The sequence below is a fragment of the Pleurodeles waltl genome, chromosome 5, assembly GCF_031143425.1.
Source record: "Pleurodeles waltl isolate 20211129_DDA chromosome 5, aPleWal1.hap1.20221129, whole genome shotgun sequence".
Taxonomy (NCBI): Eukaryota; Metazoa; Chordata; class Amphibia; order Caudata; family Salamandridae; genus Pleurodeles; species Pleurodeles waltl.
In genome coordinates, this window is record NC_090444.1 from 261,336,828 (window position 1) to 261,363,271 (window position 26,444).

The 26,444-nt window shown below is 46.8% G+C and overlaps 1 protein-coding gene across 4 annotated transcripts in view; it reads right to left on the minus strand.

Annotated features, from left to right (window-relative positions):
- The window catches only part of THADA (THADA armadillo repeat containing), a 1,551,972-nt gene that overhangs the window by 1,011,036 nt on the left and 514,492 nt on the right, over positions 1–26,444 (minus strand). For all 4 annotated transcript variants that reach the window (XM_069233992.1, XM_069233989.1, XM_069233988.1 and 1 more), the window contains one exon: positions 18,251–18,373. In XM_069233992.1, coding sequence (XP_069090093.1) covers positions 18,251–18,373 — 123 coding nt within the window. The remainder of the gene's footprint in view (positions 1–18,250; positions 18,374–26,444) is intronic.

Sequence of the window (26,444 nt, forward strand, 5' to 3'; positions counted from 1 at the left end):
TCAGTTTTGTCTTATTAAATTCACACTTGTCTGCATTCAAAGTTAAACTTGCATTACTGAGTAACTGACATACTTGTGTCAGATCTTTATTGTGCTCCCTGTGTGTTTCTCCAAAAACTAATGTGTCATCACTATAATTGAATGCACTCACAACGGGTAATATGATGCATTGTGTGACGTCTTGGAAATGTTTTTCACGCAATGACACACCAAAACCAAGTCTCTTACATCTAAACAAACCAATGTGTGTCGAAAAGGTTGTAATGTATCTGCAGCTTTCTTCAAGTTCTAACTGACAAAAACATTTATTCAAATCAAGTTGAAACAAGACTTTGGCACCATTCAATTGCGTTATCATTTTAGGCACTACCACTATGGGAGAAACCCATGGCGTTGGACCAGTGGAACATTCAATAATGGTGTGCTTTAAGTAATGATTCAAGTTCTTTTTCAATTGCTTCTTGTAAGTGAAAAGCAACTTGTCTGACTCTGAGCAACAGGGCGGACATCTTCATATGTAGCTTTACTTTCATAGTCTAACTTTCCTAAACCATGAAACAATGAAGGGAATTGACTTACTATTTCTTAATGAGCATGCTTGTAATTTACCAAAATCAGTCCCCTGTCAGCAGCTGTGTTGAAACTGAGCAAACAGGCACTTGCCGATGTAACTTGAAGTACATGGATCGGTCCGTGTACTTTTGTTTTCTTATCTTTCACAGATGCTTTAAATGAACCTCGACTCTTCAGGGGCATCGATGCAGCCCAAGTGAATACTTAGGTCTTTGACGGCGTAAACCACAGTAATGGAGACAGTTTACTGTACTTTTCTTCAGGCATTATATTTATCTATGCACCGATAATGAAAGGTATTGAACAGGCATTTAGTTTCAATGTAACCTTTGGACAGTGTTTCTATGATTTCGTTGTTTTGACATGTTGACTTTTCTTTGGCTGACTTTTCTCTTCCAGGCGAACAATCCGACGTGCATGTTTTTCTGAGGTAAATATTGATAAGGCACAATCACTTTCTTTACTTATTACTTTGACAATGATTTAGATGGCGATCAACTTGGTTTAGTATCCATTTGCCTCAACTGATGTCGCTGCATGGCCTGTGGCCGTGCATAAAGCGTTGCTTCTGGAATGTTCTGTAGGACATTTTGCCTTTGCGCCATGGCATCACACTTACTTTTTCCTTCGCTCTGCACATCATCACAAAATGGTTCTCTTTACCACAGCTTTTGTATATCTGACCAATGGTGGGACACTTTCCTTCATGTGGAAATGCAAATCCACACCTGAAAAAAAACTTCTTTTTGCTTGTAGACATCACTTTCTGTCCTTCAATCTTCTGTTTCGACTTACTATTCACACTCATGACTGACTCTCTCTGACACTGCCTCCACGTCAGTAGCTTGTCTCTTAGCATGTTCCTCACCTCTGGCAGTCATCAACACTCCCTCCAGAGTAAGAGTTTCTAGCAGAATTCATCTTCTGAATGAATCGGACAATCATCCACTGATCGCTCTAAGCAGCATGGCTTCTTCGTCATTACATTCCCTGAACATACAGTGTTTGATGAGTGTGTTGAGTCTTTCTACTGATTCATTGATTGGTTTGCCAACTCTTTAAAGTTCTTGACTAAAAACAAAGTTCATAATCAACATGTGGTACTGGATTGAACTTGAGATGCAATGCATTCTTAATCTGATGGTATATGACTTCTTCAATTCTTGGCATTTTCTTTATGACTTCTTTCACACCATCAACAGCAAGATTTTTTGAGGAATTTGATAATCTTCCTGTTATCAGTATCTTCAAGTGCATCGATGAAATCTTCAAATGTGTCAATCCAGGCAGTCCATCTACCACCAATATTTTGCTTTTTGGAGGTGTCTAATGATGGTGGATTTAGGAAAGCGACAGCGTTTTAACTGTTAATGGGAGTGGCTGATGTTGAGGGTGGAGCTTGTCAAATGCTGTTGACTGTCCCTGGGAATCTGCATCATCAGTGAGTCCAGACGATGTTTCAGCCTCTGGGTCACCCAGGAGAGTCTTTGGAGTTTTGACCTTCTTGGTCTCAATCGAAGCCCCGTCACTCATGGAGACCTCTGGAGTTGATCTGAGCTGCCACCTGGCAGCTTTGATGGTGTGCCCCTTCAGGTACTGGATAGCTCAGTAAGCATAACCCACTGCTTCTTCTTGGGTCTCCCTAGTGCTGAGGTCGTAATGCACCCGCTTATGTCAGAGTAATAGCAGTATGCTTCTTTTTGTGCTTTTTCTGTCAGCCAGAACTATGGTTCGTAGTAATATATGACAACTTATGATTGCCTTTATCCATACTTTATAAACTTGGTTGTATCGGCCTTCAGTGTTAATGCACCGCATAGTATATAACTTTAATTTGCATGGCGCGGTACCTTTTTGTACGATCTTGGTCGTAGTTTCTTGACCAATGATGTGTAGACTGTTATGTGAAGCTCTCTTTCCATTCACACCGGCTGGAGTTGCACTTTGACTCCACACACGGCAACGGTTGACTTAGTACTTCAACAAAGGCGCGCATGGCATGCACGAACAGTTTGCTTGGACCACGGCAAACTCTCTAGGAGAGCACTTTCCTCTTCGGGTTAATCATCCCCTATCTTGTCGCCAATTGTAGCATCATGCCCAGCCTGGTACCCGATGAATGACTAGACCACACACAGGGCTGTAAATCACACGTCTTAATTCCTCTGCCTGTACATGTGAACCCCAACATTCTAAACCAAGCTTTCATTACATTCTGCTCTAGCAATTGCGTCACACTGATATGGAGTCCTCGGGATGCCAGAACGGTTCCGTTCTAAATCATGCAATACACTACACCAGTGTGCAGATCTCTAGTTGGAAACATTTTAAAATGGACCAAGGGGGTTTATTCCATAGACTAAGGAGGAAGGTGAGTTGGAAAGGAATCTGCTGGTAAACAGAGTATCCACCAGAAAGAAAGTTTCCAAAATTAAGTAACTTTTTCTTCTGATGGATAATGCTAACTTCAGATTTCTGATGTTGTGAATAGATACCAAAGCAGTACCTCCCAGTTGGTGGGTGTGTGGAATGATTCATACCAGATAACTGTATAGAACTTAGAAGGCATAATGCCCCTTCAGCTGGACCTGGATATTCATGCAGACGTGCTTCATGGATGTGTGGACTGATACTCACATAGCAGCCTGGCAGATGCCTAAGACAGGCCCTCCACACACCATCACAGTAGTGGTGGCCTTGGTGAAATAAGCCCAAAGGACTTCTGGAAGTTGTTTCTTAGCCAATCCTTAGCAGATTTTAATACAAAGGACAGTCCAGTTGTAGATAGTCCATTTCTGTACTGCTTGTCCTTTCTTTGTTACAGGGAACCCAATGAAGAATTGATTGTCCACCTGATGGCCCCTAGTGCATTTATTGTAGAAAATCAGAGCACTCGTCCTCCTTGGATGGATAGGGAGAGACAAAGAAAACCAGTAGGGTGAAAGAGTGCCCAATGAAGAAGGGTGTGACAACTTTCAGAAGGAACGGTACCTTAGTCTGTAATACTAGCTTGTTCCAGAAAAAGGTGATGTTTATAGTTTTTGGACAGTAAGTGCCTGCAACTGCTCATCGGTTCAAATGGGGGGTATTTTAGATATGTGAGAACCAAATTCTGATTTCATTGGGGCATTACAAAAGTTTTTAGAGAAGACATGTTGGTTAGTCCTTTCAAGAAATGCAGCAAAACCGGTGATTTAAACAGATGACTGATTAGGTAACCGTGGAAAGGCTGATAAGGGAGTCAAACATTCTTTGACTGTCTCCACAGCAAGGCCTTGCTGGGCCAACCAAAGAGAAAAAACAGAAGGCTGCCAGATAACTGGGCTTTCCGAGGTTGGCTATGCCTAAAAGCACCCAAACACAACCAATTTCTCCTAGCGTTTTTCATAGATGGTTTTAGTGAAGGGATGCCAGGCTGCCAGAATAACTAAACACAATCTGTGAGTATTGAGGTGTAAGTTGTGGAGGCTCGGGTGCAAAACCCTGCCCTGCTGAAGCAACAAAAGATCCTCCCAGCTAGGCAGCTGGATCAGAGGACAGATGCGCATGGCCAGTTCTAGATAACACATTCTCCTGGCCCAATCCGGAGCCACTAGGATGACTTGAGCCAGTTATTCCTGATCTTCTTCAGAACTTTTGGCAGGAGAGTTTGAGCAGGAAGACGTACAAGAGTTCCGAGCTTCAGTCCAACTAAAAGGTATCTCAGAGGGAGAACTGCCTTGGGAGCTCCAATGCACAAAGTTTGGACACCGCACATTCTCTGCAGAGGCAAAAAGATTCAGACAAAGTTCTCCCCATTGCTGGAAGATTCACTCTGCCACCTCGTAGTGTAGCCATCCTACTGGGCCAGGATGACTGAACTTGTCTGCCTTATCGTTTAAAGATCCCATCAGATTTTGCACGACCAGGGCGACGCACTGACAACTCACCCAGTTCCAGAGGCAAAGAGCTTCTTGGGAAAAAAACCAAAGCCTCACCCTGTTCTGCTTGTTGCAGTACCATACAGCAGTATGTTTCTGTAAAAGCCCATGCCTGTTTCCCCTTAATGGATGGGAGGAAAGCCTTTATTCTCAACAGATCATCCAGAGCTTCAACAGCTTGATGTGGAGGTATGGGAAAACCTCCTCAGATGGCAGCAACAGCCACAATCACTTTTGTGAACACCTGAGAGGCACTGATGGGAAGCATGGAGAACAGAAAGTGATTGCGGCCTATCAGAAGCAATGGGCTGGCCCTCCAGCAGCATTGCTGCCACCATCAACGCATGAGGAACCGCCGCACTGTTAGGCATCAGAGAAGGAGTCAGAGCGGGCTCCAGCATCAGAATCAGGATTACCCTCCCCCCACCCCCCACCCCCCACCTGAATGCCCTGGAAGGGTCTAAAGAATTACCTCCATAGCCTTTTTAAAAGCTTGAGTCTGCTGTGGCGTTGCGAATGGACCACAGAAATATGTGGTGGATCTGGACTAATGTGGGAGACTGTTCCATGGTGGGTGACTAGATCTAGAGGATAACTGACATTCATGTGAAGTCTCCAGGTGGGAGCGGTGGGACGAAGGGATCCATGCTTGGACTTCTTGTGTTTTTTCTATTTTCACATAGCTGAGGATCTGGAGTGGGATAATGATGGATAATGAGGCCCCCTGCTTACCCCGCTGCCACCAGCCCTCGAACTGCTCCTGCCCTAGGAGAGGGCCAGCAGCCAGAAGACTGCCAGCCAGCAGATCCTGTTAGCAGGCCCCTGTGCCTGCCACCAGCAGACCTCTTCCAGATCCCTCACCGTTCTCCCCGTGCCCTCCTTTTCCTGCCTCCAACTCCTATTCAGTGAAGGCTGCAGCACGACCCTAGTTGAGCAGGTCTCCTGCTCTCCCCACTGCCACCTGTCCTTGAGCTGCTCTTGCCCTAGGAGAGGGCAGGAAGACTGCCAGCCAGCAGATCCTGGTAGCAGGCCCCTGGGTCAGCCACCAGCAGACCTATCCCAAGCCCCTTACTGTTCTTCCCACGCCCTCCTTTTCCTGCCTTCCATTCTGCCGTCTTTCCTGCCCTGCCCTTTGTCCTGCTCTGCCTAGCGCCCCTCCCTGAGGCCTATTTAATGAAGGCCGCAGTGTGGCCCTAGTTGAGCAGGCCACCTTGCTCTCCCAGCTGCCACCTGCACTCGAGCTGCCCTTGAGCTGCTAGGAGAGGGCCAGCAGCCAGCAGATCCTGATCGCAGGACCCTGTGCCTGCCACCAGCAGCCCTCCCCAGGCTTCCTGCCCCTAGGCCCGTGTTGTTCTTGCCGCGCCCTCCTTTTCTCACCTCCTGTTCTGCCCTTTTTCCTGCCTGCCCTGCTACTGCCTCCCTGGCTCCCTTCCTATTTAATGAAGGGCGCAGCCGCGCAGTGGGTGCGCTGGAAGCATGCCAAAGGCAAGCCCTTCTGCACCCGTCCGTGCTAATCGCCAGGACCTCCCACCATCCACCGCTACCCTGCAGACGAGCTCCTGGGTCCTCAACACAGACGCCAAGACTCCTGCTGCTGCACATCCGCCCTGTGCTCTGCCAAAGGACCTTTCACCTGCCGCTTCTCTTGCCTCACAGGACCACCTGCCCACATAGGACCCAACACCACTACCTCCCAGAAGACCACCATCAACCTGGAACCGCTGCACTGCATCCTTATCAAACGCCCTCTTCCTCAGCAAACACCTCATGGAAATCTGGGACACAATCACCACCCTCACCTCAGATGTCACCGTCATCACCGAAGCATGGCTCAAACTCACCTCCATACCAGACATCGCCACTGCCACTCCAGAAGGATAGAAGATGATAAACCGGGACTTCCCCAACAAGCACGGCAGAGGAATCACCAAAATATTCAAGGATACCACCCAATGCTCTGACACCAACGACGACCCAACACCTGTCACGGAGCACCTTAACTTCTTACTACACATCGACTTCAAGGCAACCATAAGAGGTACCCTCCCATACAGACCACCAGGACCCCGGCCAGCATCTGTGACGCCACCTGCAACATCATCGCCGCTCTCGCCATTGACTCCCTCCAGTACATGATGCTCGGCGACCTTAACTTCCACATTGAGGACCCCAAGGATGTCAACTCCACATCCCTACTGGAGAACCTCAACATCGAACTCACGGAACTAGTCTCCAAACCCACCCACGGAGCCAAACACACCCTCAAAATCATCTTCTCCTCCATCAACAGAACTAAATTCACCCACACCACGGAACTCTCCTGGACCAACCACACAATTGTCCATTTCACCATCTCCAAGACCCAGCACACCATCACCAAGCACCAAAGCACCACACACGCAGCTGGGGAAAAATAACTGAGAGCCAATGAACGCAGGCTCTCAGCACCACACCACTCGACATGTCAGCCAATCTTGACCAGGTCATCCACAACTTCTCCACCTGGATCAGCAAAGGCGCTGACAAAGTCGCCCCTCTGAAACCAGCAAAAGTCAAGACAAGCCAGTTGGTACACCCCAGAGTTCAGATCCACCAAGCGATGATGCATCTCCATGGACCCCTCGGACAGAGCCACATACAAAACAGCACTCAACGACTACCACCAGCGCATCTAGGAGGCCAAAACAGCAGCTGTCACAGACCGAGTCGACACTGCAGCTAAACACACTAAGGAACTCTTCAAAATCATCAAGGACTTCTCCAACCCAGCCACAGAAAACACAATACACCCCTCCCAACAACTCTGCGACTCACTAGCCGACTACTTCCACAGCAAGCCTGCCAACATTTACAACTTTAACCCTCAACCGACCTCGTTCAGCATGGACAACCTCATCCAACCAGCAAACCCCAGCGCAACCCTAACCACATGGTCCCCACTTGACGTCCAGACCACTGTAAACATTATGTCCTCCATCCACTCCAGGGCACCCACCGACCCCTGCCGCCACCATCTCTTCAACCTTGGATCCAACATAATCAGCAATGAACTCATCAACCTCCTCAATGCTTGCATATCCACAACATTTTTCCCAAACAGATGGAAGCATGCAGACATCAGACCCTCCTAAATCAGCCCTCAGCCGACCCCAGCGATCTCAAGTACTACCAGCCGATCTCCCTGCGCACATACTCAGCCAAAGTACTTGAGAAGGTCATCAACCAACAGCTCAACGACCACCTAGAACGGAACCACCTACTTGATGCATCATAATCAGGTTTTCGAGTCAATCATAGCACCAAGAGTGTGCTCATCGCCGCAACAAACAACATCAGAACCCTCTTTGACCAAGGGGAAACAGTAGCTTTGATTCTCTTTGACCTGTCTGCAGCATTCAACACAGTCGCCCACCACATCCTCATCAACAGACTCCACAAAATCAGCATCCAAAAAAACACCCTCAAGTGGATCATCTCATTCCACTCAGAACGCACCCAGAGCATCCGTCTACATTCCTTCACCTCCTCTTTCAAGAACATCATATGTGGCGTGACCCAAGGATCATCCATCAGCCCCACTCTGTTCAACATCTACATGGACCCCCCCTTGGGGACATAGTCAGATCCCACAGACTCAACATCATCTCCTACGCCGACGACACTCAGCTCATACTCTCGCTCACTAAAGACCCCTCTAACTCCAAAACCAACTTCTGCAACGCCATGACCGACGTAGCCGACTGGATGAGAGACAGCTTCCTCAAATAGAACTCTGACAAAACCGAGGTACTGTCTTCAGAAAGAACACCTCCCCACTTGGGACCACAGATGATGGCTGGAAGAACTCGGACCCACTCCCACACCAACTGACCATGCTTGCAACCTCAGCATAATCCTAGACAGCCAACTGACCATGAAACAACAAGTCAATGCAGTCGCCTCCTTCTGTTTCCACACCCTCCCCATGCTCCGCAAGACCTTCAGATGGATCCCAGAAAACACCAGAAAGATAGTCGCACAAGCCCTCGTCAACAGCTGCCTCGAATACAGCAACAAGCTCTACACCGGTATCTCCTCCCAGCTCCTCAGGAAACTGCAGACAATACAGAACGCAGCAGCCATATTCATTCTGGGTCTCCCCAAGCACTGGCTCCCTGTCCAGAAAAGATGCCAATTCAAGACACTCACACACACCCACAAAGCCCTCCACAAACAAGGATCTTCCTACATCAAACACCGGCTGAACTTCCATCTTCCCTGCGCTCTACTCCATTCACCCTCGCACATGTCCCCTGCATCCATCACACCTATAGTGAGGGCCATGCATTCTCCTACATCACTGCCAAAGCCTGGAATAACCTCTACCTCCTAGCGGAACCCTCCCTGACAGACTTTAGAAAGCAACTCAAGACCTGGCTTTTTGATGCAGATGCAGCAACCTCAGTGCCCAGATACGCCTACGGGTGACAGTGTTGCGCTTTTAAAATGACTGTTTGATTGATTAATGCCTCTCAGGAACATCCTCAATATTGTCTCTGTTCTAAACTTCAATAAGGATCTGACCTTCCAAGCCTTCTCACAGTTCTCTGCGATGTAGAGTTTGGCCTTGAGATCTCGGATATTCTTTGGGTTAATTTGGGCACATCTGTCATCTGACTTCAAGTCATGCACGGAGTCGAGACACCAGGGATCGACCTCATGCGGATCAGTCACATATATCTATTTGAGGTAATCTTTACAATGTTTGAACCCCGATCCTATTAGGGGCAGTCCTGTACCTTTCACACTGGGAAAAATGTAAGGGAATTTTCTTTCAAGTGACAGAAATTGAGGGAGCGAGCACCAACTCTGCATCAGAAGGTGGAGAAAGAAAAGAACTAACATTGCATGGAGATGACCGTTATATTGTGATACTGTCGTCCCTTCTGGAGTGGGAGAGACGAAACACAGAGGGGAACTGCTGGAATCTGGTTGTTCCTTCTTAGCACAGAGGTAGCACATTTTGATATACAAAATAATCGATCTTGACAAAATCACTTCTCGGACGCTTTTCGCTGCCTTGTAACTAGCTGGGTATCAGGACTGATCCCCTTGATGCTGTCCATGTAGAAACTGACCACTCTTCTAAGGTCTAGCTAGTGTAGCCTCTTCTCCTAATTGGCAGACTGGGGTAGCAGGCAAAAGGTATGAAGGGCAATACTGCCCAAAATGGAAAGGGATCACCACACTTGGAAGGGAAAGATGCTTTAGTTTGAAGAACCAGTTTGTCAGGAAGAAGCCTGTGTATGGGGGAGAGAGGAGGGATACTCTGTGCTTGTAACTCACTGATGCATCAACCCAAGATAATTCCCACAAGAAACACAGCTTATCTGGCAGATCTGAAAGGGTCTGAAATGAAGCACCCACCAAAAACATCAAAATAAGGTTCAGGTCCCACTGGGGCATGACAAATGGAGTGTGTGGAAACAGATTTGCCAGTCAAAAATCTGATCACTGTTGGAGATCTGAACAGGGACGGCTGGTCTGGGAGGCAGAGAAAGGGTGCAAGGATCAAGATGTAACCCTTGACAGTGCCACCACAGAACCCTGCATTGCCACTGAGAGCACCAACAGGAGAACTTCAGACAGGCAAGCCCTCATGGGATCCACCTTGTACTCCACAAACAAAGCGAAGAACCTATTCCACGTCCATATTAGTTGTTTTGATGGAGGATTAACAAGCAGACAGGATCACGTCAACCACCTCCGTCTGCAGCTAGAAAGAGTTCAAGTGCTCCTCTTCAAACTACTAGCATGAAGGTGTAGACTTCAAAGATTGGGATGCAGAACCTACACTGCTGACGAAAGTCCATCCTGAGCGGGAGACTTTGGGAAAGGTGCAGAAAGTCAGAATTTCACACCTTTCTCAGCCAGAATGAGTAGATAAAGATTTTAGCCATGGTCCTGGCAAATCTTCCACAGAACCCAAGAAATAAAGGCTATAGTGGGAAAAGCATAATGAAGTGGCAAGTCCCACCTCAAAACGCGTCATCCATGGACCCCTGTAGTAAATACCGGAAGGCACAGAACTGAAGGCAATGGGCATTGCTGCCAGTTGCAAAGAGATCCCTCTGATGAGTGCCCCACATGGCAAAGATGTACTGTAACACCTTCGACTAGAGATGACACTCATGATCAGTAAAATGATGCATATTCAAGCTGTTGGCACTGGTATTGAAATAATAGGCCAGGCGGATGTCAACTAGCCAAGTTCCTTGCCAATGAGCCCATGCTCAGAGCCTCACTACTTCTTGACAGAGAATGTGAGACCCAACTCCCCTCTGCTTGATGGCATACCACATCGCAGTTGTATTATAATTTAAGCTCTGGAGTGACTGTGAAGCGAAGGGAGGCAGGCCTTGGGAGCCAGCTGAACTGCCCTCACTTCTAGTAGGGTAATGTGCAGAGTCTGCTCTTCTAGGGATCAGAGGCCTTTGGTCTCCAGCTTCTCCAGATTAGCACCCCATTCAAGGATGTATGCATCCCTCACAACCATGATGACCACTAGTGGAGGACAGGTCCTCCTCCACCAACCACTAGTCCCCTTCTGCTGCAGCTTCCCAGGTGCTAACTACTGTGTCTGTCAGATCCTCCTCCATGCTGGAACCACTGCCTCTGGAGGCACCATTTGAGAGCCTTCATGTGGCAGCATGAGTACGTGGCCAGGAGGAAGCAATATAACAGCAGACCTAGCTGTTTAGTAAGACAGTCAGGACTGGAATCCAAACCCCATCCTGAAAAATCGGAGTCATACACAATGTCTCAGATCCTCTGGGGAGGAGGAAAGGCTGCAGTACTGCCCCTACAAAGAAGAAGTGCTAAGAGGGCTCTAGGTGAGAGGCAGGCATGTTGATGGAAAAGCTCAAGTCATAAAGCATGGACAGTGTTGACTGCTCGACACAGAACACCATCTGTGACAAACCTCTTTTGAGCCGCTAGTTGTGCAGGTATGGCAATAGCAAGAACCCTGACCTCCTGAGATGGACTGCAACCATTAAAATCACCTTCGTAGAGACTTGAGGTGCGGATATCAATGCGAAATTGACGATTGTGAACTGGTAGTGAGTGGACCCCTTTTGAAGCACAGGTACCTCTTGTGAGACTGCAGGATTGGTATATGGAAAGAGAGGTCTTGCAAGATGAGGAACAACATCCAGCATAAGCATTATTACGAACCTGAGACAGAAACAACATCTTGAACTTTTTCCTTGCAGAGGAACAAGTTCAAAACCCTGAGGTCTTGGATTAGACAAAGACCACTATCCTTCTTGGGGATCAAGAAGTACTACCAGTAGCACCCTTGCTCATTTTCCTACTCCAAAGCTTCTATCTGCAGCTGGATCACCAACTCATGCTGCAGAAACTGAAGGAGATCCCATTACACAGATAACTGAGAGGAGGGACATGGGGTAGCGCGTATTGGAAATGGACAATGTAAACATTTGGATAATTTGTAAGATCCACTGATTTGATGTTACGCCATTCCATGTCATCAGAAAGGTGAGTACCCTCTCTCTAACAGGCTGCTCATGCAAGGAGAAGCTAAGGAGGTCTGTCAATATATTAGACCTGTAATTCACTGTTGGTGGGGGCAACTCCAATACTTTTGCTACCTTCTGTAGCACAGCATGAATGAAGTGACATCCGGGGGAACTGTACCCATAGGACATTCTATCATCGTCTCAGGGGAAGGGTTCAACCCCAATGGCATTTTGCATCACCACGCAGACCACTGTGTCTGAAAGAGTATCCACCAGAAAGATAGTTACCAAAGTAAATTCATTTATTCTTCTGATGGATAACTTTATCTGCACCTTCCTCAATTTGGAACAGATTCCCAAGCAATGCATGCCCATCTGACACAAGCAGGTGGGTCTGATGGAAATTCAAACAATGAAATTCTGTAGGACTGAGTAGACCAACAATCCTAATCACATAATTGCAACAACAGTGTTTAGCAAAGGTGTGGAGGGAAGCCCATATTGGTGCTTTACCGATTTCTTCCACCAGTACTCCTCTCGCCAAAGCTCGGGTGGAAGACTTTGACTTGGTGGTGTGAGCTTGAACACCCTAAGGTGGTTCTCTCTATGCCAGTGTGCAGCATATCTTGATGCACAGCAGTATTTTTAAAAGTGTTCTCTTTGGAGCCAACTTACATTTTTTGTTGCCTTTGTACCCAATAAAGAACTGTTTGTCAGAACTGATGTCTTTTGTGTGGCTTAGGTAATAGCTCACTCCATGAGTAGGGTCCATGATGTGCTCCCATGCCTCCTCCTAGGTGGAGCAGTGGACGGAAGGTGAGTAAAGTGATAGACTAGCTCAGGAGGAATGGGTCTAGACACAAAATAACCCCTGAAGAAAATATTTTACAATACAATTAATTATTTTCAATGAGTGGTACCAATAGTATTCAATCACAACATTCCATTAGACCATTAATAAATTATGTTTCTTATTCACTTGAAAAAAAAACTTTTTTATGAATTTGTGATGATGATGAGGCACACTCAAATTACAAGTGCTGTGAATTATTTAATCAGTTACATAATGTTACAACCAGAACAAGACAATGGGTCATAGAACTACACATTAGCTAACTCAATGGACACCACAGATCAGTTTACAATATAGTGGTGTCGATAGTCAGCATAAGTATCCTCTCGACCATTCTAAATAATAGTCCTTTGCAGTCAATATGCAATTGGCTTGATAGCCTGTTCCATTTGTCAATGGAAGAACAGTTGTGGTGGATTAATGCTGTAGATTGCTTGTGTTCTGGATCAGGGAGGACCAGGTCTAGCTTTTCGGGCTGGGCTGTTTCCACTGAAGCAGGGTCAAGACTGACTTGCATATGGCTGACTCCAAACTTAGGTGGCATGGTGTGCAAAAAACGATGGACTGAGATATGGCCTGAGTAAGTACCAGTGGCTGAAATTAATTCAAGCATTCCACTCATCACTTTTGTGTATACTGTATTATGTCGCCCTAATTGGGGCATGTATGCCAAGACGTGGGTCCTGTGCACACTGTATCACTATAACCAAGCTATACCTTGCCGATGAGCCCTAACTAAGAAATACCTGGTCCTGAGTTGCTTGTGTTCTGGTTCAGAGAGGATCTGGTTTGGCAGTTCAAGTTGGACTGTTCCCACTGAAGCAGGGTCCAAACTGAGGTGGCATGGTGTGTAAAATAACAAAGGCCTGGGATGTGGCCCTGAGTATTTACTAGTGGCTAAAATTAATTCAAGCATTCCACTTTTTGGTATGCTTTGGAGCAGTATTGGGGGTATCAGTGATGACTTACAGAACAATGCCACTAATTTAGGCTCTGGAGAGAAGGGACCTGGGGCAAAGCACAAGGTGGAGACTTCCCTTGTATGTCGACCTTCTAGGAGAAGAAGAGTGCTTCTTTTAATTCTCGTTCTGCCTCTTATTCTCCATCGAGGATGGGGAAGAACGAGACAAAGATCCTGACCTCGTCCTGATTATAGATCATGTCCTTAACCTTGGACTCCCCCTACGGTCCTTCCTGGCATGGGCCATATAAATCTTTGCCACCCTCTCCTAGATGGCCTTTGGATTCCTTTGGAGGCAGAAGTCACACAAAGATGAATTGTGTGAATGGGCATCTGTCCATCACAGCTGACTGTTTTGCTGGGGACATGTCCGTAGCACTGCACCAAAAACCTTTAGGCAGCAACAATTTCTCCTTCTCAGAATTGAGAAGGGAAGCTCGGACCCGAGATAAAATAAATGAGGAAAAAAATAATTGATGTCCGAATATATTAAAAATACTAACATTTAATATAGAAATATTTTTTCAAACATTAATACATTTTTTTAATGTTCCCTATACTTTGTCATAGGGAGATCTCTGCCAAGTGTGCAGAACATCAAATGCGGTTAAAAAGGCACAACTAGTACTAACTTCACGGTGGTATTTGACATTTTTATTGACTCCACCTGGAGAAGGGGGAGGGGAGACATGTAAGCGTAGACTTCTGAGAAACTCATAAATGGCGAATATCCCAAAGTAGTAAAGTTAATCAAAGAGTACATTTATTTGTGATAAATCCACATATGCAGAGTTACCTTTGTGAATAGGCCCACATGTTACTACACACAGTTATTTCAAAGCCTAACTAAAAATAAATGTGTCATATGTACAGTGTACCTGCCTGTCCAGAGCTCTCCAATGTCTGTACATGTGCAAAAAAACACTGGTTTGTTAGTGTGGGTATATGCTGTCAGGAAATCTAATCTCACTCTAGAAGTACATCACATGCAATAAAGAGCACATGTACACCCTTCTCCGAACTACAGGCAGCCCTGTACATAAATCAAAAGGATCAAAAACTGACAGACGAAGCATCACCATATAATCAGGTCTAACAAAGTTGATGGTGATCAGTTTCTGAAAGTCTTAGAAGTCTTGTCAGACATTTTACCAAAGGCTGAGGAAAAAAAACGTCATGGCTGCCCACAGTTCGTAAAAGCAACTGCTTGGTGGCATCAACAAATTAATAAGGGAGACAATATACAGAAATCCATGTACAGTGCTAGAGGTTGACATGCACAATATCTACTTGGAAGTAGTTGACAGTACCTAAAAAAGGGATGGCATTTAATGCCACTATGGAACAAACAATATATAACAGCAGTATATTCCCCATGTATTTTGATGGCTCCTAACCATAAAAAGTGAAAGCCCAAGCAGCTGTGATCTGTGCACTTTTCAAAGACAGAGGGTCTATAGTTACAGGTGAATTGAATCCTTCAAGGTATACCCAATCTACAGTGCTTGATTATAACCCAGCCCTATAGCCTCGTCCTCCTCCTGACTCTTAGGAGTATACTCTCTAGAATGCCTAAGAGAAAACAAAAAATCTTCTACAGAGATTGTCAAAGCCATCAAGTCAAGAGGCAAAAGTCACTAAATGATAAATTATATAAAAAATAAACATACCGATGGCACCTACACAATGGATAGTGCTGATTAAATCTGTGTTTTGGGGAGGTAAAAGTACCACTTTACAATCACTATTCTTTATTAGAACATTGAAATGTTCTGATCTCCATTGCAGACAATGGAGTGCTCCGGGCTTTTACTGGCCGGTAACAGCCCGGAGCCAACATTCCAATGTTCTCTTTGTTCGCCTTCGGCTCGGGCCTTTAACGAGGGAGCAGGCCTTTGATGGCCGGCAAAGCCCACTACGGTGGGTTCTAAGGCTATAGTGAAACACTATCAAATCCCGCTCAAGGAAGGATACAGGATATTTGAAGAGCAGTTTGTTCACCAGTCTTCTAAACTGAGTTCACTTCAAATAAAAAGTGCAAACTCAGCTTAAGTCAGTTAGCATAAGTCTGTATGCCAGACAAACTGTCAACATTATATCATAAGAAAGAGAGGAAAAACGATGAAAATGAGACAATTCTAGTTCAGTCTGCTCATTTTGTGCAATTGAGCGTGAACATGAAATGTTCATATGCAGGCCGGAGAAGGAACCAATAGAACAGGATTCGAGTGAAAATTGATTATTTATCAAACAGTTTATTATTGTTGGGACAGAAAGATCCTCTGCACGGTAAAGATGTGCACCCCTACCCTTAGTGCCCAACTGTACTGCTGTCTGGTTCCCTAATGATGATTTGCTATCATAGGCAAACATGGATCAAGCATGTGCCCCATGACGTAGGCTTAACTCACAGACTGCAGTCTTATTTTCAGGATGGGGCATCCAAAGCACTACCCTTATAGCGGTGGAAGGCTAGAACCTTCACGAGAAGTTAAGCAGCACAAGCACTGTGGTGGCAGCATATCGTGTAGTAATCAGTGGTAGTGGACAGGACCTTTGTACCCTGTGTCACTGGAGTGAGTTTAACTTACTCTTGACCTACACCAGGTAGATGTGGATTACTGTGTAGTGCAGGAGTAGTGACTCTGCATTAGTTGTATGTGCGCCTGGCAAGGGAAGAAGGGTAGAGCAGTACTGGATAGTAAATGTAAGGTTAGTGCATTTGCTGAGTGCATCCATGCCTGTGAGGAATACATGACACGAAAGATGTAGTGCTGTGCTTGGCGTGCACAATAAAATAATTTGCTGGGTGACCTCAAGGGGGATTGTTATTGCTTATCAATGTTATATACATTTGTATGTGACGAGTAAAGTAAGTATTGGACTAGACATTGATTTATTGCTTGTACTGTTTGCACTTTGAGTTATGAGGCATGTTCACTGACATGTATCTCCATTCTTGTCCCCAATCCCCCCAGGGAGCCTTGGCTAATCGACCACAACTACTACTGAGAGTCAAGTGCAGAACGAGTACTTGACCCAGTTGCTCAGGATCCATAGTATGTCGGGCCCCAGAACATCAGGAAAAAGAGGCCTCAACCATCAAAGTTGGGCCTGGAAGCGCCTGCGTGCCCCATGGCCCTTTGAGAAGGGTTTTTACAAACAAACATACATGTAGTTAACTCAGCCAAACTGTTATGTTTAAGCTAGTAGAATAGATGAATTAATGCTAAATACAGTGTAACATTAACATTTGCTTCAGTCACCAAGTGTCTAAATAGGTAAATCCATCAAGAGTTTCAGGACAGCAAGCAAACGTGCAAATAATCTACACCTAAATTAATTACATGTAAATTGGCCTTCTGTGCATTTGGAAGCAGCTATTATGGCTCCACCTATGGTTCCACTGTTTGCTTGAAGGCTTTGGCACTGTCAAAAGTCACAGAAGCAGATGCCCATAGCTAGGCACATAATCACACTAGAAGTGCAACAGAGGCACAATTTAAATCAGTTTCTTTTAACATTAAAGTCTCAGGGCTATACATTAATTGTGAATATCCTTAAAATATGACTGTATTTTACTATTGGGTGAACTGACACATGTAAGTTAATAAACATTGAATATATGTCACCAAAGTTATAAAGGACTATTGTCACTGTGCCTTTATATGGTGAATATATATAGATTCTCACTAGGACCAGAGTAGAAGTTTTGGCTTCAGGACTGCAGGCAGTAAAACAGGAAATACAAAAAAATAATTATGTTTTGTACAGACACCTTATCGTGGGATGGGGTTGGATCAAGGGTTTCCCTGCTTACTCTCTCCTTCATGAGATGTAACATCTCCTAAGAACATTACAAGATACATTGCCACCAAGAGAAGGGTACACAACAAACATATGAGTTCATAAAGTAAATATAAATAAAATGACAGTTTTGTAAAGCTCTGAAAGAAGTGATGTATCTAATAGTAATAATAAACATACATATACACACCAAAGAACTAACAAGCAATGGCAAAGCCAATACATCTGAACAGACAACAAACGAAAGATGGACAATATGGAAGATTCCTTGCCTCCAACATAGTCCATTTTGTGGAGGGCTTCAGAGACAAAATGCAGTACAATCTACAACAAAGACAATGCTTACTCCAGTTGTGGGTACTCAATTTTGAAAGGATATCAGATTAAAGGATGTGGAAGAACTTTCATTACTGGACTTTGACTGCTGGCAGCAGTTGGCATACATTTTACCGTACTAAGTTGTTGATGTCTGTTGGAAAGCAGTCATTACCATTTTTCGGGGTACAGACAAAGTGTGTCATATTCGCTGTATAATCAAATGAGATAACAGGTATCCAACCATCCGTAAACAAAAACAGTCAATATAATGTAAAAAAAAAAAAAAACACAAACTTACTGCCCAGACTGGGGATGTAAATCCTAGAATTGCTGCTTGCGTGCCATCTGCTACATATGGAATTATATTTTCGCCTAAACGGGTGTCTCTGAACAACGCTCTTAAAATATTCAGAGCATGGACCTTTAAAAAATATGATAAACAAAATGTTAATAATTACAGAATTGCGAAAGATATTTCATGCTAGACTTAACTATAAGGTATTTTCTTATCACTAAAGGTCAAGTTACTTACCTTCAGTAACACCGTATCTGGTAAAGACTATGGGCCTGATTCTAACTTTGGAGGACGGTGTTAAACCGTCCCAAAAGTGGCGGATATACCACCTACCGTATTACGAGTTCCATAGGATATAATGGACTCGTAATACGGTAAGTGGTATATCCGCCACTTTTGGGACGGTTTAACACCGTCCTCCAAAGTTAGAATCAGGCCCTATATCTATCTCCACATTCCTTACCTTTGAATTCTCCAGAGGCTCAGACTGGATCCCGAAGATTTTTCATGAGCAGTACTCTTGCGCATCAGTAGGTGGCGTCGATCGGTTCCATGTCCATCGTCGACAACATCGGCGCCAGAAATGACTTTGTAGTTCCTATATAGGGGTCGCCGAGGTCAGTTTCTTTTCACAACTTTCCATGCCAAAACCGCAGAGCCATGAAGAACACTGACCACTGGTCAAAACTAGGGCCCTGAAATGGAAGTTCCTGCCCATAGAAATCTATTTGCAGAGCAGGGAGGATGGATGAGTCAGTAAGAAATCTGCAGCTAGATATAGGGGGTGATTCTGACCCCGGCGGTCTCAGACCGCCGGGGCCAGGGTCGGCGGGAGCACCGCCGACAGACCGGCGGTGCCCCGCAGGGCATTCTGACCGCGGCGCTTTGGCCGCGGTCAGTGCAGGAAAACCGGCGGTCTCCCGCCGGTTTTCCGCTGCCCGTCAGAATCCTCCAAGGCGGCACAGCATGCTGCGCCGCCTTGGGGATTCTGACATCCCCTACCGCCATCCTGTTCCTGGCGGTTCGCCCGCCAGGAACAGGATGGCGGTAGAGGGTGTCGCGGGGCCCCTGCAGTGCCCATGCCAAAGGCATGGGCACTGCAGGGGCCCCCGTAAGATGGCCCCGCTTGTATTTCACTGTCTGCATAGCAGACAGTGAAATACGCGACGGATGCAGTAGCACCCGTCGCACCTTCCCACTCCGCCGGCTCGATTACGAGCCGGCTTCATGGTGGGAAGGTCGTTTTCCCCTGGGCTGGCGGGCGGCCTTTTGGAGGCCGCCCGCCAGCCCAGGGGAAAACTCAAAATACCCGCCGCGGTCTTCCGACCGCGGTACGGTATTTTGGCGGCTCCCGCCGGGCGCGCAGTGACCGCGCCCGGCGGGAGTCAGAATGACCCCCATAGTCTCTACTGGATAAGGCATCACCGAAGGTAAGTAACTTGCCCATCTGACAGAGACTTCAAGCTGGCTGCAGGTTCCTTGCTTATGAATAGATGCCAAAGAAATACCATCCCTGGAGGAGGGTCTGCAAACCTATTTCAAACGAGAAAGTCCTGCAGGACCGAACAGGCAATGTGTGCATCCCTATGGACCTGACTGGCCAGGCACTAATGTTTGGTAAATGTGTGAAGAGATGCCCACATTGCTGCTTGGCAGATGTCCAGGACCAGAGCTCTGCGTGCTTATGCAGTGGTCACAACTTTAGCTACAGTAGAATGAGCTTGCAAACCCTCAGGAGGTTGATTTTTAGCCAATGTGTAGATGATCTTGATGCAGAGCATGACCCAATGAGAGATGTATCGCTTCTGCACCACTAGACCTTTCTTTGCATCCACATACCCTACAAAGAATTGGTTGTCCAGACTGAACTCTTGTACAATCAAGGTAGAACGCCAACGCTCTTTTTGGGTCCAAGCGATGGAGTCTCTCCTCTTCCTTAGAAGAATGTGGGGGTGCATAAAGAGTAGGAAAGGTGGTAGATTGGCCTACATGAAAGGTCCTGACCTTTTGGCAGAAAAGAGGCCCTCGTGCAAAGCACCACTTTGTCACAATAGAAAGAGTGGTAGGGCGGCTAAGATGATGAGGCCTGCAGCTCACTCACTCTGCGGCCAGAAGGAAGGCTGTTTTCAATGTGAGAAGCCTGAGGAGGCAGTTGTGACGAGGCTTGAAAGGAGCACACATCAAAAAGGTCAGAACAAAATTAAGATTCCACTGGTGGATAATGAAGAGGAAAGGAGGGAAGCGATGAAATAGGCCCTTAAGAAGCCTATGTACGATAGGAGACTTAAAGAGGGTTGATTAGGCAACCACAAGGCAGCAGAAATGGCAGATAAATATCCCTTAAAAGGGCCCAGACCAGAGCCCTGCTGGTGAAAGAATGACAAGTAGGACCTCAGAAAGCAAGGCAGAAAGGGGATTATCAGACTGTCTGTATATCATGCCATAAATGTCTTTCAACAACAGGCGTATACCATTTTGGTGGAGAGGCTGCCCAGATGATTTTACAGACTTAAGGAGGAAGGTCAAAAACTGTCCACCGCTTCAGCTCAATCTCCACACAAGAATTACTTGGGTCTTGTTATTCCCCATCGTCTAGAGACCTCTGGGCAGGAGTGGTATGGGTTAAAAGAGGTACAGAAGGCCTTAATTCCACTCAAGACAAATTGCATCACCAAGAGTGTCGCCTTGGGAACTCCAGGGCGCAAAACTGCTGACACTGCACGTTCTCAGATGAGGAGAACAGATCTAACCAAGGCTCTCCCCACTGCTGAAAAAGACCTTCAGCCATCTCTGGCTGGAGATGCCATTCGTGATCCGCTAGGCATTTTCGGCTGAGTTTGTCTGCTCTGACATTCAGAGAGCCCGTCAGATGTTGAAACATCAGTGATATGCTGTTCCAGCGATGTCCAAAGGCGTAGACCCTCTTGACAAAGGGCCAGAAACCCCACCCGCCCTGTATGTTACAGTACCACATGGCGGTGATGTTGTCTGTGAATACCTGCACTATCATTCCCTTGATAGAGAATTGAAAGGCTTTCAATGCCAGTAGGAACGTACAGAGCTCAAGCATGTTGATGTGGAGTCCCGCTTATGCCGAGGACCACATTCCTCTGATCTCCAACTCTCCCAGATTGCCGCCACCCACCCAAGGAGTGACGCAGCTGTCACTATTGTCAGATCTGGAAGGGGAAGGGAGAGGGATCTGCCTCTGACCCAAAAGTGGTTCAATAACCACCACTGCAGATACGTCGCAGTTCCCTTCAAGATCTGGGCCAGGTTGGAGAGATTCCCCTGATGCTGCACCCACTGGAACTTCAGGTCCCATTGCAGAGCCTGCATATGAGAGCTGGCATGTGTCACCAGCAGGATGCAGGAGGCCATGAGGCCCAGCAGCCTCGGAGTCAGTCTCACAGAAATCCAGGATAGAGGCAGAAACAGGAGTATCATATCGTGAATAACCTGGACTAGCTGCCTGGGAGGATAAGCAAGAGACTGTCACCGTGTCCAGAACAGCTCAGGTGAAAGGGAGCATCTGAGAGGGAAACAGTTGTGACTTCAGCACATTTATAGTGAACCCCAGAGAATGCAAGAGGTGCGCAGTAGTCTGGTGGTGGGAGACAACAGCCTGGGGTGAGCTCCCCTTCAACAGTCAGTGTTCGAGGCAGTAAAAGACTGGACACCCCTCATCTCCGCTGATGGGCTGGATCCACTGCCGTCACCCTAGTTAACACATGAAGGGGCACTGGTAAGACCAAAGGAAAGCACGATGAACTGAAAGTGCTTGTGGCCTACCATGGATGGCAAGTAACGTCTGTGGGCATGCAAGATGGGGATATGGAATTAAGTGTCCTGCAAGTCCCAGGTTACCATCCAGTCTTCTGGGTCCAGGGCAAACACGACCTGAGCCAAAGTGAGCATTTTGCACTTTTCCTTCTTGAGGAAGAGATTGAGGGCTCGTAGGTCCAGGACAGGGCGAAGACCCTTGTCCTTCTTGGGAACCAGAAAGTAGCAGGAATAACAACCACAGCCTCCGTTTGGCACTGGAACTCTCTCTATGGCTCCCTTGGCCAAGAGAGACGCATTTTCCTTGCAGAGAAAGGACAGATGATCCTCCGTCATCCAGTCGTAAGATGGTGGCATGCATGGAGAGGTACTCTTGAAGAGGCAGGAGTAGCCCTTTCAGATGATCTGCGAAACTCACCTGTCCAAGGTAATAGTCTGCCAGTGGGGCTGGTGATGGCGAATCCTGGAGCCATTTGGGTACCCATACTGGTAGACAGGCAGACTAGGATGGCTTACAGGCTGCTCCAAGGAAGGGGCAGCAGACTGCCCAGACAGCTGGGAACCTGACCCCACCAAGTTGGTGGGTCACGCACCCTCAGCCACGCAGATTCTGGGCAGCATGTGTGGCAGCAAGGCTGGACAGGAATTGGTGCAGTTAGAGGCCCCTTCTGTAGCCATGAAAGGAGCGACAGGCAGACTGGGGAGAGGGGGGACAAGGGCCCACTGCAAGGCTCAGGGACATGGCTGTAGAATGAGAATCTTTGAAGCACTCGAGCACTGAATCTGCCTCGTCTCCGAAGAGACGGGTGCCATCAAAGGGCGTGTCCATAAGGGAAGCTTGGACATCCCCAAAAAGACAGATGTCCTCGGCCGGGTGTGGCGCTTCATGAAAAGCGCTCTGCCTAGCAAGTCTGTTGCGTTCAGTCCGCAAAGGATCATGAACTTTGCAGCATCTTGCTCCTCGGCAACAGCCTGAGAGAGAACAGCCCGGGCCTCCTCCAGGACCTGCGGCAGCACTTGAGCAACCTGTCCCGAAGAGTTTGGGGATAACAAACAAAAAGGCATGCAGTGGACACTGACTGCAAAGTCAGGCTGGCGGAAGGAAACATCTTCCGCCGGGGAGTGGTAGGTAACGTGCCATGGGAAGTAGAGACTTGGACTACCAAGCTCTCAGGGGTGGGGTATTGCATAAGGAAACTTGGGTCCCCAGGCATGGTGCGATGGCAGTGGGTAATCGTCTTCTTAACCTCTGCTAGGTTTGGACCAGGTACCCAAAAGGATGTCCGTTAGGGCATGACTGGATGGGAGAAGGGGTTCAGATATGAAAGCCCCCAGTTGCAGCACCTATGTCGAGAGATTAGTCTTGACTGCCACCGATGACAGCTGCGGATCCTGGATCTCAGTGACCCTCCTCATGACCATTGATTAAGAATCCCCCCCCTCCCAAGTCACGGTAGAGGAAGAAAGCATACCGGTATCTGGAGATGTGTCCAGTCCCCTGGCTTCACCCAAGCCTTCACGTAGTCCATTTCATGCTCATAAGGCTGGTATTCTGAGGGGTCCATTGACCCCCTCCCAGTTCTACCTGAGGCCTTGCCCAGCAGAATAGGGCTCAGGATACGACTGCCGGTGTCTGTGTGGAGCCAATCCGGTTCCGTACTGGAGTCGAGGATGACAATGGAGATAGTGTCGCCGGGTGCATCATCATCTAGATCAGCACACTGGAAGGTCAAAGTGGTATGACCAGTGCCGGTTCTGATCCAGGACTGGGACCCTATAAGCTCATTGGCACTGAGACAAAAGCTGCCAGTGTGAACCCTGTTGGGGTCCCCTCAGACCTAACGTGTCCAAAGGCGCACCAACATGGTCAGGCTGCTCAAAAATGAGGCTCATGGTCTCATAAAATTCTTTAAATTGGGCAGGGGTCACTCTGGCTCCTGAGAATTTGGGGAGGTGCAGAGCTGGCACAGGTGCAGGGTATAAAGAACGAGGCATAGAACAATGACGCTTACAATGACACTTCCTCATCGCGTCGGCAGACAGATGAGGAGAAGTCAAAGACCACTTTGACTTCTTGCTCTTCTTCTTGTGCCGCAACTTACCCGATCATCCCAAGGACTTGGAGTGGGACGATGATGATGATTTCGGACTCCGTGACCGGTACCAGGACCTTCCTTTAGACTGGGACCTCGACGTGCGGGAAAGACGCATGCCCAGCCGCCATTAGCTTTAGGGACCGCTCCCTCAAAGCCTTCGGATGTATGGCCCGGCACTCGGGCCATGACTTCGTATCATTGTCACCCTTCCAGACACCACAAGCAGAAGAGGTGCGGATCCGTTACCGACATCGCCCGATGACAGGATCCACAGGGCTTAAAACCTGACTTGCGTGATGAAATCTCAAAACACCAGGAGCAAGAAACCTCAAAAAAGTTTGACAAAAAGTCGAAAAAACCCAGTCAAATATTTACTGAGCTGTAGCTCTTTCTCGGATCTGTGCTGGAGTGGAAAGAAAAATAAATTACATTGGCGCACCTGGTTGACGCTTATATAGGAACCACAAAGTAATTTCCGACACAGATGACGCTGGACGTGGAGCCGATTAACATCATCTAAGGGAGTGCTGGAGTACTGCTCACAAAAAATCTTTCAGATCTAGTCTGATGTCTGGGGAGAATCCAGAAGTAAGGAATCTGCAACTAGAAGTCTCTATCAGACTGAAATACACTTGAATTAAATGGACTTGGAGCTTAAATTAAACACTAGAATTGTAGCACCAGAAGACACAAGCAAAAATATTTTTCCCTGAGGTTTAAATTTTAAATAAATATCTGAATTTCACAGCCAACAGGGTCTTACTGAAATAAGAAGCACCTATACTGGCATAAGATCCAGCACTCTGGCACCTCTAGCATTAAGTATTTTGAGACAAATACTTTTTGTACCATTCTTTCACACTAATTTGGCAAAAAACAAGTTACTCACCTGCAACCGTAGCTTCAAAGGGTCTTTTACTGCATGCAGGTTACCACCTTTTGGTTCTTCCAGCCATCTAAACTACCCTGCAACTATCATTCACTGACAGCATAATATCATGTAACATTATATACACAATATACAGTACAATTCCTGCTCTTCATCCAGAGTCTTTGCAGCCAATTCTACAAATTAATAAAAACGGTCTTCATGTTCCAGTGAAAAAAGCCTCTTCAGCTTTTAAAGATGTATAGTGAATTCATAAGCAGCTTTCAGTATTGTTACAAGAAAAGGAGGCATTATCATCAGGTGGAAAGTGTTTGAAGGGAGTTCGCCTTTACTCAAATGAAGCTGCTTTGTAGTCAAGATGCAAATACACCATTCCCTCATTGGGTACAATTTCCTCCTCTTTGTGTTCTAGCTGGTAGGACATTGTACGTCAAGGAGCAAACTGCTTGTCTATTCAAGGCCATGTGGTATCTTTGGTACAAACAAGGTGATTTAAACGAGGACGGTTGGCCCGGTGAACACAAGAAGGCTGAAAGGCCAGACAAATAACCTTCTATAGTGCCAACTGTAAGGTCTTGTTGGCTAGAGACAAAATAACCAGTAGGCCTGAAAAGAGCCTGTGTTGCAGATTCCATATCAGATAACAAACTTTTCCCAGCATCTGGCATAACTGGAATTTGTACAGTGACCACTGGATGCGAGTAGGACATCCACATCTCCAGCGGAAAATTGAAAGTAGTCAACTCGATGTCCACGCATGCAAACCTGGATAACATCTGACTGGTTTCCTTGGTGCGGGGTCCCCTGAGACTTCAGTTCCTACTGCAGAGCCTGCATATGCCACCTGACAAATGCGACAAGCAGGGTGCAGGAGTACAACAGACACAGAAGTCTCACAGCCAGTCTCACCAAGACCAAGGCTGAAACATCAGGGCATTGCCCAAATGTCTTGGATTTGCTGCAGCAGAAATAAAAGACTTGAACAGCACCATATCCAGAAAGACCCCAATAAAGGGAAACCTATGGAAAGGAATATGGTGCATCTTCGGCTTGTTGACAGAGAACCTCTGCAACGTTTGGTGGTTTGCTGTCATCTGGCAGTGGTACACAACTAACTGCAGCAAGCTGGCATTCAACTGTCAATTGAGGTAGGGGAAAACTAGCATCCACAATCTCCAAAGTGTGCCCCAACCACCGACATCACTTTCGTGACCACCCACGGAGTGCTAGGAAGGCCAAAGGGTAGCACGGCAAACTAAAAATCCTCTAGGCCCAACCTAAGCCACAGGTAGCGTTTGAGGGATCACAGGACGGGCACATAAAAATACGTAACCTGCAGGTCCAAGGCAACCCCATCCAGTCACCTGAAACTAGGGCAGAGAGAATTTTGGATAAAGTGAGCATTCTGAATTTGTCCTGTTAGAGGAAA